This window comes from Melospiza melodia, chromosome 24, assembly GCF_035770615.1.
Source record: "Melospiza melodia melodia isolate bMelMel2 chromosome 24, bMelMel2.pri, whole genome shotgun sequence".
Lineage (NCBI taxonomy): Eukaryota > Metazoa > Chordata > Aves > Passeriformes > Passerellidae > Melospiza > Melospiza melodia.
In genome coordinates, this window is record NC_086217.1 from 2,513,985 (window position 1) to 2,529,832 (window position 15,848).

Consider the following 15,848-nt stretch of genomic DNA (forward strand, 5'->3'; position numbering starts at 1 on the left):
CGGCATCTGGAAAAGTACTGCTTGCTCTTCCTCTTCGTCATCTTGGGGAGGCTGAGAGCAAGGGTTTGCTTCTCTCTTGGGGAAGCTAACAGAAAAAAACAGCATCATGGACTAAACAACCGTCTACTTTCTCGTCAGGGTTTGAGTCCTGGTTTGATGAGGAGCAGAAATCCCCACAATGATCTAACTGACCATGTGCAGCTATTTTTCTGGACTTAGACAATTGTGTAGCAAGACAAGAACTCATCTCAGTTAGCTACATCTGAGTGAGGTACCTAATGATCCTTTAGAGTCAAGCAAGAAATAGGCGCATCAAGTCTGCAATGCATCTAATTTATTTTGGATGTCTACCTTCAGAGGAGATGAATCACCCCCTTAAAGCACCTATTTTTCTCCCTTGACGATAAAGGGAGTCTAGACAACGAGCTCAGCCAGTCACTGTAGACAATTCTGCTTGCATAGATGAAGCCCATCATGAAGCCCACCCCACAGAAACCCTTTGTTGGCTCCTTTGTAGGTGGTCTCAGATGATGCTGTGACGTGTGGGTGGGCTGTGGGCAGTAATCTCTTCCGTCCTTTCCTAATGTGCTCTCTGAACTTTGGGACTGTTTTCCCGTAACATCCCCATGGCACCAAGGACCCAGCCAGATGGGTTCTGCATTATGGGGGAATTTTTGGGCAGCCTCTTCCCTTTCTAGCTCAAAAACTGGGCAGGTGAAATTTTTTTTTCTACTCAGAAACTGGGCAGGTGAAATTTGCCTACTTTAAAACTTAAATTCAAGGGGGTAAGCAAGAGAGAAAAGCTCTCTAAGCACAAGAAGAGAAGAAGCAGCAGAAACAACAGAAGTGGATCTACCACCGCTCGAGCACATCTCTTTCCTTCTTCATGTTTGCAGATAAATGCAGCTGCAGCACAATTCCATAGGGAAGCTGGGTTTCTCCCAGCAGGCTGGTTGCTACTTCAGCTTTTATATTCACTGTACCCTCTGCCCTGTTCCTCTGGGTGACTCCACTCTGCTCTCTCCAAATGCCAGGAGGATGTCCCCTGCTCCCCTAAGGCCACTCACAATGATCAGGAGGATGAAGTAGATGAAGTTGTAGAAGGAGTGTGCATCCATGACAAAGTACATGATGTCCACCCAGCCTTCCAACGTGATGACCTGGTGGAGACAGGAAGGGAAAACAAACTCTTGAAGGCTCAGTTAATAAAGTGCACAGGCAATGTTTCTTCTGGCTGGGTCATGTCTGACACCTCATAGCAGGTCTTGGTGCAGAACAGGATGCTGAGGAACCAACTCCTGCTCCTCCCAACGCCAACAGCCATGTTACCAGCTGCCCAGGCTAAATCTAGCCCTTACCATCTGGACTTACGGGCCACTAGTGCATTTTGCAGAAAGAAGAGCAGTCTCTAGGCTCTGCCCCACACCAGCATCATCAGACTGCACACCCACAAGGTTTTGTCCATGCATGTGAGGTGGAGACATTCTCAAAATAGGCATCATATTGTGTCCCTAACACTTTGAGCACCTGTGCACTACTCTGTAGGTGCACACGAGTACAAAACAGCCCCCAGGAGTACAATTACAAAGCCGCTGGGAACATTGTGAGGGCAGGAGCTGCTGTTTGCCCACCTTGTGACAATTGGCAGACAGGGCTCACCTGAAATATCGCAATCCAGGCGTAGCCAATGTTATCAAAGTTGATGGCTCCCTTGAAGGGGTTGTGCTCCCCAGCAGAGCAGTTGGTGTAGTACTGGTTCCAGTTCACACAAGATGTGTTGGTGGTGTCATTGTAGGAATAATAATCCAGAGTGCACTCCAGGCCCTCTTCCCTCCGTGTTGGGATACTCCGACAGTAGCGCATCCCGTTCTCCCGGGGCTGGGAGCAGATGAAGGGATTCTCATCTTCGTTCTCTGTCTGGTAGTACCGTTCCAAATCAACCGTGTAGGGGCTGAAAGAGTCCAGACAAGGCTGGGGTTTGCACACTGATTGCAAGCAATCTGGCAAAGAGACAGCTGTGCCAGCATAGAAGTCTGACATCTGCTATTCTGGATCTTAAAGCTATTTTTTAAAGGAGTCCCCTTGGAGGTACTGCAGCTCCACAGGGTGAACTGATGTCCTTAACTGGGTTTTGAGAAACTGAGGCAGGGCACTCAGCCCCTTGGAAATCCCTTTGAAGGCATTATTAAAAGTTACTCCCTCTGGAAGCACTCTGGCTTTGACTTTGGGAGACTAAGAGAAGGATTCAGCATGACAGGGCTTCTCTGAAATATCTTTGCTGCAGTAAGATGGAAATCAGTCTGTTTAAGCTCCTGTGTGTCCTGTCCTTCTGGAGATGCTGAGAATCATTTAGGAAGACTCTATGTACAAGGACCTCCCAAAATTCCTAAAAATCAGAGACAGGGACTTCATCTGCATTTCACCATGTCAGTTCAGCTCACAGGTAAGGTCTAAATTCCCTCTGAGGGTGGCCTTACCACAGAAAACCAAGCAAAAATGCTCTTCAGGGAGATGAAACAACCCATGACCAGTCAGAACCTGGCTCCTTGCTCTGCACACACTCTGTCCTTAATGCTGCCAGGACTCCCACTAAAGCTTGCAAAGATATTTTTAAGCCTAGTTCAGCCTGGTTAATTCCTGCAGAATTGCCTGTAATACCCTTCAAAGCCTATCTAAAGCTTTGGAATTCTGGCTCAATTAAACAGCACCCAAACCTGTGGCTCTATTGGATTTTCTCGGTGGTGAGGCTGTCCCCCTGCTCTGCTGACATTTACTTAACAGGGACATGTCCTGGTAATGTCATTTCCAGCCACCCTTTGAGGGCATGACCTGCAAGAGGGGTGGGAGTTGATTAGGAGGTGGGTGGGAGAAGTTGGAAGGTGCCTTGTGCCAGCCTGTCCACAGCAGCAGCAGCAACATGGTCCTGATGTGTACAGAGAAGAGGCTTTGGGCTTGTAAGATTCCTCCATCCAGGTGGGAATCCTGCTAGATCCCTGGGGAGTCAGCAATCCACTGAAAGGTGACCAGCATGGCAGAACTGGGCAGAGCCATCAAGGGTTTGCAGTCACCTGCCTTTCTCCAAGCATTTGATGCGATGGAGGTGGTGGGAAAAGGCAGGTAGGTAGAACAGGCATGGAAACCCTGAAAGAGGCTGTCAGCTACCAGGTATTTCAACCACTGTTCAAACAGTGTTACAGCAGGCCAGCAAACTGATCACAACAATTATTTTAGCCTTAAAATTCAGGGATGTGTAAAAATTAAGACTTTGGGATAGGGACTATCTCTTGCTCTGAGCCTGAAAACTATCTAGCATTAAAAATGCACAGGAGTTCCATTAGCTTTTCCTGGGATTTAGGTGGGACTACAAAAGTTGTGGCAATAAAAACCACCAGCTGCTGGAGGGGATTCAGACCTGGGCATCTCCACACAGAAAAGGTCACACATTAATGATATGCTGAATTTAGAAAGCCTGAACTCCCATTCTCAGAGGGCTTTTTTGGAGGCCTTTGGAAATCAGAGAGGTTCTCAAGTGCCAGCTGAGAGTTAAGGACAGCCTGCAAACGCAAATGGCAAATTGTCACAGCTCGCTCTGTACCCGCTGTGTGTGCCCAAGCAGGAGTGATGGTGGCATTTAGGAGCAGGGAGCATTCACAGGGGAGAAGGGCTTTTGTACAGAGCAGATCCTGCAGGGAGAGCCTCCCTCAGGCTGGGGGGACGCTGGTGCTGCCCACAGACTCACATGCTGAAGTTCTCAGGGAGGAAGCAGCGGTTCCTGAGCAAACCTGCCCACAGCTGGACTCCCACAATGCCGAAGATGAAGAAGACGAAGAAGCAGAGGAGGAGGACGTTCCCCAGCATGGGCAGCGTGTCCAAAAGCAGTGTCACCAGGATGCGCATACCTGAGGCAAAGGGGAAAAGCTTGTGTTGAATTTTCCTGCTCCAGCTATGTCCTCCTGACCTTCTCCTTTCCACTGATACTTTTACACCTATATTTCCTTCTATTATTTTCCTCCTCATCACCCACATGTGGCTTGTGAAGAGTCACAGCTTCCCATCCCCTTTAGCTTCCCCCCAGAGCCTCTGGAACAAGCTCTTTCATTCATGCCTTGCTCCTGGACACCAGACCTACCTTCCCTGCTCCTGAAGTCCTCTTCTCTGAAGTTTTCTAGCAAGTATGTTTCCTTTCTTCCCTCAGATTAAATTCTGATGCTCTCCTTTGCTCAATTGTATTTCTTTCTTCACTCAGTATATACCAAAATTCCCTTCCCTCCCTATTTCCCCTCATCTACCCTAAATGTCCTCTTTTCCTTAAAATACAGGAGTCTCTTGGCAGTTAATTCTCACAAGTTCAGGAACAGCCAGTTCTGTAACAAGGGCAAATTGATGGTGACTTCAACTTGACATTTACACACAAAAAATTTATTTCATCTGACATCTGTGTAATGTTCTGCTCACCTCTCACTCTGTTTCTTTCCCCATGTTCTGCACTCTCTCACTTGCTTATATTGGCTTTTATCTAAAGAAAGCTTTACTGTTGCATCCTTTACTTTGATACTTCAGGAAGATTTTTTTCTCTTATCCTGATGCTGTCACCTCCTCTCTCAGGGTTTTTCTTCTACTCTTTTACCAGGAACAAACATCCTGCATCAACTCCTAATTAACTAAAATTACTTTCTGTGGTTATTGCATTGATCATCAAACAAAGCTCATTTTTTATTTTTCATACCTCGCCTTTCTGTCCCAATGTAGCTACATTGCAGAGAAGACAGGATAAATTACCCAGGATTTCAAAACACATTAAGCGAATTACATCCCCAGTTAGACAGTGGTGGATAAATTCAGCTGTCCACCAGTTCAGTGGTGGGGATAAAAAAAAAGAAACAGCCACTGCAAACAGGATTCTGAAGCTTCTGTAATGATTGAAACATCAGCAGCACAGCCAGATTAAGTTCAAGAGTCAGGAGCAGGAAAATAAATAGATCCCAGGCACTTCCAGCATCAGCACAGAGAACTGAAGCTGATTAGTTCTCATCGATGTATTGGGCCAGTTCAGATAGGGGAGTGCAGACTTGGATTTAATTTGGCTAAAATAGTACTGGATTTGATGGCCAGGATTGTTGGACCAGGATGGAAAAGGAATGCTCCTGGTGCAGCTGTATTTACACTTCCCATACCTGATTCACACAGCATCTGAGAGGGACCGTGCCCAGTGTCTCATGGAGCATGGGGAGAGTTTGTGATGCCATGTGGGGCTGGGCTGCCATGCAGCAGCAGGCAATGCACCCACTGCTGCTTCAAGCAGGGCTGAGGCCCTGGGCCATGTCCTGCTACACCAGGATTGAAGAGTCGCTGCCCATCCCACCCAGGCCTGCTTTGGAGGCGCTGGGGGTTTGGGCTATAAGGACCAGCTCTAGAGTCTTCAGCACCTCCCAGAGCACTATCTTCAGGCACAACAAGAGTTCCTCACACCAGTTTCTCCAGGGAAGGATGGAGTATCCCAGGGAGGATGGGACCAGCAGGGCTCAGACCCCACTGCCTGCACTGCCTGGCAAAGGTGTTGGCTCAGTCAATCCCTGTCACCTGCAGCCCTTTAGCAGCCTCCTCAGACCCTCTCCAGATGAGAAAGGAAGGTGTTTGAAGACAGTCCTGGAGAACTCATAGACTCATCTCTGATGCCATGTCGGTTTCTCGGCTGTTTAGGTGACCTGGAAAGGCCCGGGGCGGCCTTGGACAGCCCGTGCTTCAAAGGACGAGAAGAGGCTTCAGATCTTTTCTCGGTCTCGGTGTTTATTAATTGTTTATCTAAAAGATTTTCTTTCGGCCTAACAGAGGTCTGCACAGCATGTCAGCTATGGGCACACTGAGAGCCCCCAGGGCGGTCACCTATCTTTATACTCGAAATTATGTATACAATATTTATAATTTTTCTCCAATACCTTTTACCCTTATTAACTGGTGCACTTCTAGTAATAACCAATCCCAAAGTGCCACCATCACCACAGAAGATGGAGGCTAAGAAGAAGAAGAAGAAGAATAGGACACGCCCCAATTCTTCTATCTTACTTCTTTAGACCCCCCTGTACAGAAATCTTAAACCCTGTGTTTCACTCTCTAATTAACTTATCCCTTCACCATTCACTCAGTGAAATCCTCCTATCCTCATACAGGTGTCATCTCCTGTGTAGGATCAAAGTCTAGCTACTAGACACTTCTGGTAACGTTCTAGGACTCCCGAGCCCCCCAACAGTGAGGAACAAGGATGTGACTTACTGGGGACCCTGTTAATGGCCCTGAGCGGCCGCAGGACTCGGACGGTGCGCACGGCTGAGAAGCTGACATTCTGCAGGTCCAGGGAATACTCCAGCATCCTGGGAAAGACACAACCACGGAGCAGTGTCACGGATCCGCTGCAGAAATGTTAGATTATCAAACATCATAAAGCAAACATTAAATGCCAACCACTCACAGAGGGACTTGTTACTGCATCTCTCCCATCAGGAAAGTTTGCCCGAGGAATTAATTAAGGCTTGTTTGCATGTCAGGATAAAGTCAGTGAGGGGGAATGTGATACACCAGCTCACACAGCCGCAGATCTCTCCCTCTCTATCTCTCCCTCTCCCTCTATCTTCCGCTTTGGTTACCGTTTTTGCACAGGGCCAGGCAGAAGCTTCTGAAAGTCCCTGCATATTCCAGAGAGGAAATTTCCAGGCATAGCCCTGCTTTTATCAATTTTACAGATACTGTAATGAATCTGAGTTTGTTGTGCTGAGCACCACCACAGTCCAGAAAGGAAGAACATCTGGTGCAGAACCCTCTGTGGGACACAGGAGATGATCAGCACAGGACACTGAGCTCTGCTGTCTCTGCTCAGCAGACACCCTTGGCAGGTGGGACCAAAACTGGTGACACTTGCAGACAAAAAAATGGGGCCAACCTGGACCTAGGAACCTCCCAGTGCTCCTACTGTCCTGGTTATTCCCCAGCTCAGGGGATAGAGGAGCAACATTCCCAGGACTTAGTCTAAGGATGCACCTGGATGGCTGCAAGTTCCTGGGGTGCCCCAGCACCTCTCATTCTTCTCATGGCACCTTTGCTCAAGCACAACAGAGTCATCAGTCACAACACCTTCAGGATTTTGCTCTCTGGCTGTGGGAAGATCCAAGAGCTCTGCCCAGAATATTCTTGAAGAGGCAGAGCCAGGCAAAGGTAAGAAAGACAGCCCTGAGGCTCCCTGGACAGTCAGGCTCCCACTACCACAGGCAACCACAGCATATTGATCTCTTCCAAAAGTTCCATCTCCAAACAAGCTGGGTGGTTCCCTCCCTCCAACTCTAATGACTAGAAGCCTAACTTCCAGCTTGAATGTATTCAGGACAAGCTCATACCTATTTGTTCTTACAACAGCACTGTCTTTAAAGTAGCTTCTCTAGCTGTTATTTGTCCCTGGTGTTTACTCACCCATCTATTTACGGAGGGCAAAGCACATCTCCTCTCAGCCTTGATTTTGCAAAGTCAAATCAAGTTCTTCCAGCCCCATCTCACAGACAGGCTCTCTGTTTCTCAGTCACAACCTTCCTCCACGCTTGCCCTGGTCTGAATTGATTGATTAGGCATCAAGTTTCTGGAGGAGGTTTTGGTCCTTGCACCAAGGCATCAGCGCTGTCCCTTTCCTCCCTGCTGGAAATCCTGCAGGATCCATCCATGCTGTGTTAGGTTTGCCCTGCTGCAGCACACCGGATGCTTCTGTTCTTGCTGTGATCAGCCAAACCCCGCTCCTCCCTCCTGCCCCCAGCAGGTGAGGGTGCCCCAGGGTTGGGAAGGCTCCCCTTCCAGCCCTCATATAAACAACTCCGTGTTTAATGCAGTGAGGCTTTACCTGATAGGCTCTAATGAGAATGATGATGATGATGATGATGATGATCAAACCATATCTACGTTTCAAATAACCTCAACATATTCCTCTCTGCTTAGCTGACTCCCATAGCAATGGGACAGCCCCAGGAGGTTGGACAGGCACGTATGGATACTACGAATTTGTTCTCAGCCCCTAACCAGAAAGGAATGCAATGTATTCACAAAATCCCACCTGACCTGGGAATAGAAAACCAGTCCCTTCCTCAGTGCACAGGACTCCTTGCACTGGGCAATTTTTGGCTAAGGTGAGGAGAGGGGCAGTGGTTTCATTGCTGTCAAGTTTCACTTGCTGTTCAAAAAGATTTCTGTGTGGTTGGCAAAATTCAGGTAAAAATCCCATATCAAACATACAGCTTTTCTTTCATCCATTATTAAAACAGAGGCTGCCAGCAAAATTCAGAGCAGCACGTGGTTAAATGCACCAAGACAAATCATTTTCTGATTAATGACAGCTCCAGACACACTTCCAGAGATGTGAGTCCTTGTAAGCTGCAAAGGATGTGCTGTAAAATACATTTTGATTTAACTTATTAAAGAACAATTATTATGCCAAATTTAAAGGAACGAGCCGAACAACAACCCAGAGGCTCAAGCAAACACTTGAACACCAAGACCAGGAGCAAGAAGGTGGTGTCCTGCCTATGCTGCTGGGCACTGCTGCCAAAACTGGCGTTACAGCACTGCCAAGCTCAGCCCCAGACACAGAGCACAGGGTCCACACCTTGCTGGTAACCTCTCTCAAGTGCCTTGGGAGAGCTCGGTATTAGAGAAAAGAATGTCAGTAAAGCTCAGTCACTAAAGAGCAAGCCCAGTGAGAACACCACCAGTCCCCAGCTCTAAGGTCACTTCCCAAGGCAAGGGGAAACACGGGAAGAATCAATCCACATCCCTGGCAAGGGAAGATACTCGGGGAGAGCAAATGTCAGGATGTCACCAGCTGGTGAGGTGACAGGTACATTTACCAGCACATATAGCATTTATGCATTGGAAATCTGCAGTGTAAAAGGCTCCTGATGAAGCTTCAATTCAAATGTCATCTCTGCTCAGAGGGAAAGGCATGATGCCTGTCAGCACCGCTGCCACCAACCTGGTGCCCAGCCAAGTTAAAGGCTCAGAAAGAAACTCAGCATTAAATAGGATGGATTCACAGCTCGTCAGGGTGATTAGCAACCCCCATCCCTGGAGTTATTCAGAAGGAAAGCGGAAATATTTAGGACTTTCTAAGAATAAAAGTAGAGCATCTGCAAAGCCAGACATACAACGGGCTGCTAGTGGGAGGCAGAGAGGGAGCTGATGCAAACCTTTGGCAAATGCTTCTCCAAGCAGGAAAACTCCCAGAGCTCAGCTGACAGGCAACGAGGATGGCTCAAGATGGACCAGGAAGGAGAAATTCATTCCTATTCCACCTGGAGACAGTGATCATGCTGGGGTTTCTCTCGTGTAAAGCCCAACGCACCAGGAAGGATTGCCTGAGTGCAATGCCAGGCAGCAACCCTGAGGCAAAGCGCTTTCCAAAGCGATGCTCAGGGCATCACAGAAAGGGTTCAAGGGGCTCTGCTTATCCAGAGAGTGCCTAACAGAGCACAGAAATTCCAGCCAAGTCCTTCCCACACCCAGCCAGCCTTGCATCTCTGAAGCACCCTGCTCCCAGCTCTGACTCTGCTCCCATCTCCAGGATCAATCCGGCTCAGGAAGCAGAATGTTGTGAGAACCCGGCAGAGTCACACGGAGTTTCTGCTGAGGGCACTTTCCAAGGAGAGCCTGAGCTCCCCCCTTTCACAGCTGGGTGCTGGGGGTGCCGCACAACCAGGGGATGTGACCGAGGTCACACGAGGAACCGGTGGCAAAGCAGCAGCGGCTGCAGGCAGGGCCACCCCCGAGAGCTGCCCACCCCCTGCACACTCAGAGCCCTGCGCTGCTGGGGAGAGATAGGCTGAGATTTATTCAGCGTTAAAACGCTTCCAAAACTGGGCATATAGACACCCTTTATCTACAAAGCACAGCCATCAGTGGGTGATGTTAAGCCATCGGTGTTGGAAAAGACAAGGAGAAATTATTTAGGTGGTGTATCTTCAGAAAGCTGGAATGAGAATTCGCCCAGCTCTCAGCTGTGCTCTGCTTTCACTCAGCGGCTGCGTTTGGAGCCTTGCGAGTCTCACCGCATTCGTGGGTGTTGCTTAATTTTAAAAATACTCATTTCAATCAAGCTGAACAGAAGAAAAAGAATAGCACACAGAGAGCATGAACCCTGGCAGCCTGCTGGATCTGGCTGCACCATGTGTCCCAGCCAGGACACTTGACTAATGAGGCTTTTGAAGCAGCAGCAAGTTCAGCTCAAGAACTGAAAGAAACTAAAGAATTACCTTTTTAAAAGTCCTAAAACTTAAAAAAAAAAACCTCTAGGCTTTTCACAGGTGGACTTGAGTCAGCTCAGCTGCAAGGGAAACTGCTGAGTGCTTTCTTTTACCCAGCAGGTTTCTGTGAGTCAGGGATGCAGCTTGTTCGGGATGCTTTGCTCCAAAGGTTGTGGGAAGGCAGCACAGAGCATCCACAGCCAATGGATTTCCTCTGTGCCCAGGTCTTGGCTACCCTTTATCCACCCAAAAGTAACTTAAAACATTAAATTGCACAGCTCAGCCCCAGATATCGAAGTCCTGGAGGTTCATGATGACAAGTATTGGCTTGATGTTCTGGCACTTCTGCTCAGAGCACAAAGGGCCTAATTTGGGATTAGTCAGGACACAGTGAGGCCGTGGAGGAGGCTCCCAGTTTCCAGGACACTCAGATCCATCCTGGAAAGCCCAGGAGAGGGCCAGGCTCCTGGCAGAAGGTTTGGTGCAGCTTTCCCTGTGGCCCAGAGGGGCCGTGGCAGTGGCTGCACATTGGGTAATTGTGTGTGCAAATCAGCCTCTCACACGGGCAATTGCACGCCGGGGCTCGCTCGGGTGCCAGGCAGCACAGAGGGCACTGCTGCCACGGCCCCCTGTGCTGCTCCTCAGGTCAGACAGCTCCACAGAGGCAGAGGTAATGAAAAAGCAGCATTCATCCCTCCTCCCTGTGAGTTTTGTTTTTAAGGGATGAAAGACTAATATATGGGGAAATCAGCCTTTGCAGTGGGAAGCTGCAGCAGGGGCTCCTGTAGGCAGTCCCACGCCAGCTCTTTCTTCCCCGTGTCTGATCCAGGGAGCTGAAACAGCACCTTGATCAGCCTTGTACAGCTAAAACGCCATTCAGAGGAGCCCTGCCTGCCCGTGGAGCGATCTGGCGCTGTGGGATGAAGGCAACATGCTGGAAGCTTCACCAAGAGCACCCAGCAGGAATCTTGCTCTGGCTGCTGCAGCTATGGGATCACAGCTCCCTGCAGAGACCCGTCTGGCACCAGAGCCCTCCTTCCAATTTCTGAGCTAAAGAGTTTTTCAGACCCCATCCAGATTTAAATGGAGCAGGGATGGAGTGGGGGCTGTGTCATCCCTTTCTCTCCTGTCACCTATGAACACAACAGGGCTTCCTGCAGCCTATTTCATCCCTGAAATTCAATGCTCAAAACCAGGAGGGAGAAAGACATCCTTAAGGTTGTTTATGAAGGCTTCAGTGGAGCTCACTGTTTAATACAGCCTTCCACAGAGAGAGAAAAAATATCATAACAAACAATAGAAATGTTCAGGAAGCAAAGAGAGAAAGGAGTGGTGTCTGTTCCTGAATTAAGCAGCCTGCCAACCACCTCCAGCCCCAGCTCCTCTTCAATCGTAAGCAAAATATTCCAGAAGTGTTTAACTTTACTTCAAAGTCTTTGAAGAGGCTTGTTACCATTACAATGAGCAAAGCACAAACAGGGCTCCTCAGTCTTGGCCAAGCAACTGGCTGAGCCTGGAGTAACCACAGACCCACACAGCTCAAGCAGGGGATGATGCACAGCCCTGCTCGGTGGGGAGCAGAATGTGGGCACAGGAAGGCAGAGAGGAATCCCATGAGCTCTGACAGCTCCAAATTATCCCCTGGTGCAAAGCTCTCTCACAGGAAAACAATAAACCATTAGGGGTTTTTGTTGTTTTGGGGTTAGAATCATAAAATAGAATCAATAAAATCTCCTAAGCTGGAAGGGAACCACAAAGATCAAAGCCTAGCTCCTGGCCCTGCACAGGCTAACTCCAAAATCACACCATGGGGTTTTTTTGATGAGGATGGCTTAAAGTCCATGTCGATCTACACGAATGCAGAGGCCATGGAAGTCCTTATCTGGACAAAGCCAGAACAAGCTGTGTTCCTGCAAGCTGCTTGGGACTGCAGCAAAGTGTGGGGCTAGGGCTGGCTCCAGCTGAGCAGAAGGGAGACCTCAGTCTGTGGCTCTGCTCTGCCCACAGACTGAGCAGGGAGGGTGCTCCTGTGCCCTGCTGGGAGGATGGCAGATGCTGCAGTGACCAGGGAAACACCAAGTCAGGGCACATCTCCATCCCACAGCTCTGGCTTGCCAGCCCAAGCCCCAGTCAGCATCTTCTGCATATTTTGGGATGCAAACAAGCATCCATCCTCAGTGCATCTGTGTCTTATGCTGGGAGGGGTCAGAATGATATCTAATCATCTTTAGAGGGCAAGAGCTGCTTGCAATGCCTTTTAACCTTCAAAGAAGTGTTCTCTTGCAAGCAAACTCCCCAAATGCCCTCCTCTAAAAATAATGCAACATAATTATGCCATTCATCACTTTTTTCCCCATGCAACTCTGTAACCTCCAGCCTAAGCCATGTCTCCCTAAGCAGAGTTTTGATAATACAGCACTATTCTCATCTCCGGCAAGTTTTACTGTAATTACAGAGATGTGTTGCAGACATTACACACTCTGTAATTAGCACTAATTGCATTACATTGTCACAAAGAAGTCATTTACACTCCACGAGTTCATGAGATTGGTCTGGACAGTTTAACAGAGATGAGAAGCACTTAATGGCATCCCACAGAAGTGGCCGGCAGGAGCAAGGACAGCATCCAAGAGGCTCTCCCAGAACGACAAGAGGGAGGGAGATTTGGAGCGAAAATGCACAAAAAGGCTTCTTCCACAATGATAACCCCTGTCAGATCTAGAGAGTTCTCAGAGAATGGTTCTCAGAGAATGAAATGCTCTAAGGTGGGATTTTTGTGGGGTGGGCAGTGCTCTAAACTGATGGTGGCTGGGAAGGATTTCTATGGATGCTGTGCCTGTGGGAGTGTTCAGTCCCAGTATTACATGCTTTCCCACCCAAAGCCCCACAGATGTAGTTTGCTGCTTCTCTTCTCCCCTGACATCACTTTCTGCAGCCCATGAGAAGGGAAGGGGCAAGGAAAGCAGAAGAGCTGGAGCTCAGGGTCCTGCTTGGTGCTGGGGAGCTCACACTGTGCTGCTGCTTCCCTCCTTCCATCTCTGGCACATAAAGGGCAGAGAAAAAATGTGAATGCAGAAACAGAATTGCTTCATTGTGGTCACCAGGACCACAGGACAACTTCAGTCTCCTCCCCTGGAATTTCACTGGGGAATCAGGTTGAGGCCCTTTTGTGAGACCTCCATTAAAAACATGACTTGCTTTATCTGGTATCTAAGCAAACCCAGCTGGGTTTTGAGGATTGCCCTGCACTCTCCAGGACCCTGGTTTGGCTCTGGCTTCTTTCCTGACACCTGCTCAGATGCAGGACTCCTCCATGCAGAGCCCTGCTCATCCCTTGCTCCTTGCTGTGAGCACCATGGGCTGGGTGCTCCTTGGGGTAGTTTGCCCCATTGGGAACCAAAGAGTTGCACTAAGGGCTACCTGAGGAATTTCCCTCTGTCTGGTTGGGATTTGACCCTGCAGCATTTAGGTAAAAACACTATAGGTGTTTTTTACCAATATCTTAGGTCTACTAAGGGCTTGAGTCCTTTTTATTTCCTTTTCTCTGCTTCAGCAGTGTCCCATTCCTGCAGCCCCTTTAGCTTTCCCTGGCCCTCAGCAGGCTCCCCAGGATTGCAGCAATGCTCTGAGCAGGATGCAGCACTCCAGGATGGATGGGCTAGGATCGGAAAAGAGCAAAAGGGCACAAAAGGGGAGCAAAAGGGAGCAGTGCTGGAGGAGGAGAGGCTCTGCTTTGTATTTAAATCCAGTTAGGTCCTTTGCCAGCTGAATTGGTTTTGACGGGGCCCAGATGGGAACAGTTCATGCACATGGAGGAAAGAGCCATCACTTAGTGAGAAGCAAAGCCGACCTGGCAGAAGGCACGAGAGGGTCAGGCTGCCCTGCTGCAAAATCCTGCAGCAAAAAAATGTCTCTGCATGATGGGGATGGGGGAGCAGCTGCTGCAGGGGGATCTGTGCCACGATGCAGCTCTGCCCAGGAAGGAGATAACTCTCACATATGCAAACACCTGGCCAGGTGCGGCAGCTGTGCAGAGATCTCTTTGCTTAAGCAAAGAGAAGCGTGATATTTTGGCTTAGGAATAAGAATGGTCCCGGCTGGTGTCCCTCTAGAGTGAGGTCCCATCATGGTGGGTCCCCACAGAATGACATCAGAGCTAAGTCTGGCTCCAAAGATTTTGGAAGATCAACGGGCAAAGGCAGGAGCAGGCTGGGAGAGCAAGGTGGCAGTGCCCTGGCACAGTGAAGTTTGGAACAGCCCAGCATCTGTGACCATGCTTCCCCGGATGGGATGTCAGGCCTTGCTTGGGTTGGGCTCTTCATCACAATTAATTCCACTATAAGACATAACAAATGAGACGAAATAAAGGTGGCTTAGCAAGCTCCATCCCTTGGATGTGCTGCTGGTGTCTACAACCCTACCAGACCTAACTGGACCTGTGGCTCCCTCTTGGTCCAGCATCCCACCACTGCTGTCCCTAACATTGCTCAGACATTTCAAGAGGAAACCCTGAACCTTCTCCTAACTGAGGAGCCAGAGGCTTGTGGGGCTGGAAAGTAGGAGGTTGTGGCTTCCTGCAGAAGACAGGTTTATGGGGACAAATACAGCTCTTGGGTCTGAAGCTCACTGAACCTTTCCACCTCTGAAACAATGAATTTTTCAAGCCAAGGATGCACTGAGAGACCTGGAACCTCTGTTTTACTTCTCCCAGCTGATTAGCAGAGGCATGGGCCATGTCCCTGTGAGGCCAGCAATGGACCATAAGCAAAACTCATTAAGATGTTGTCCCTTCTTGGACCAAACAAGAAGGGGCTGTTGCCCCTTTCTTTGGGACACCAAACCTATGCCAGGCAAACAAGTTGGGAGGGGCCTCTGCTTCTTTCCAAGAAAATCTAGTAAATTTGATCCCTAGCTCTATCAAAAGAGGCAAAACCCAACTGTTTTCCCAAAAGTCTCGGGGGTCTTGGTGCCAAGGGAGGGAGGCAAGGGCCAGCAAGAAATTTGTGTATCTAAGAAACTCAGCTCAGTGGCCAGTGGCCAAGGACTTTCCATGTGTATTTGCAGCCTCTGCCAGGAGACTCTCAGATGCTGGAAGACCCTTTAATTCAAACCAGGTGCCTCTGAAAGGAAAACACTCAGAAAGGCGAACTTGATCACTTTCCCTCAAGAAAAAAAAAAAAAAGTATAATAATGAGGGAAATCATGCATGTTTCATTGAATGATCCTTCCTGGCACAGCTCTCCATGCTCCCAGCTGCCCACTCCAACCATGGAACCTGAAACCTTTGGTGGGCTGGAGGGAAGAGAGCCAAGCACAGCATCCAGCAAAGGAGCCCCAGGCTGGTCAAAATCCACCACAAACAACTTTTGTCACCCTGCCCCGCTCTGCCCGTGCACTGAGCATCAGCTCTCCCTCCAGCTACTGGCAGCACCAGAGGGGCAGCTGCAGCTCAGGAGTGATCCCTGCAGGGAAGCTGGGATGGACAACGCCAACAGTCAGCACCAGCCAGCCCCCAGCCCTCACCAGCTGCTCCCCCAAACCCAGTGCTTGCTGAGCAGAGCCATAAATGACAACCCAGAG

At 49.1% G+C, this 15,848-nt stretch overlaps 1 protein-coding gene across 15 annotated transcripts in view; it reads right to left on the minus strand.

The window, feature by feature from the left end:
- Window positions 1-15,848, minus strand: part of CACNA1G (calcium voltage-gated channel subunit alpha1 G) — a 149,515-nt gene that overhangs the window by 86,288 nt on the left and 47,379 nt on the right. For all 15 annotated transcript variants that reach the window (XM_063175758.1, XM_063175757.1, XM_063175753.1 and 12 more), the window contains exons 4-7: window positions 6,271-6,368; window positions 3,740-3,899; window positions 1,660-1,951; window positions 1,068-1,160 (exon numbers count right to left, since the gene is read on the minus strand). In XM_063175758.1, the coding sequence (XP_063031828.1) occupies window positions 1,068-1,160; window positions 1,660-1,951; window positions 3,740-3,899; window positions 6,271-6,368 (643 nt within the window). The remainder of the gene's footprint in view (window positions 1-1,067; window positions 1,161-1,659; window positions 1,952-3,739; window positions 3,900-6,270; window positions 6,369-15,848) is intronic.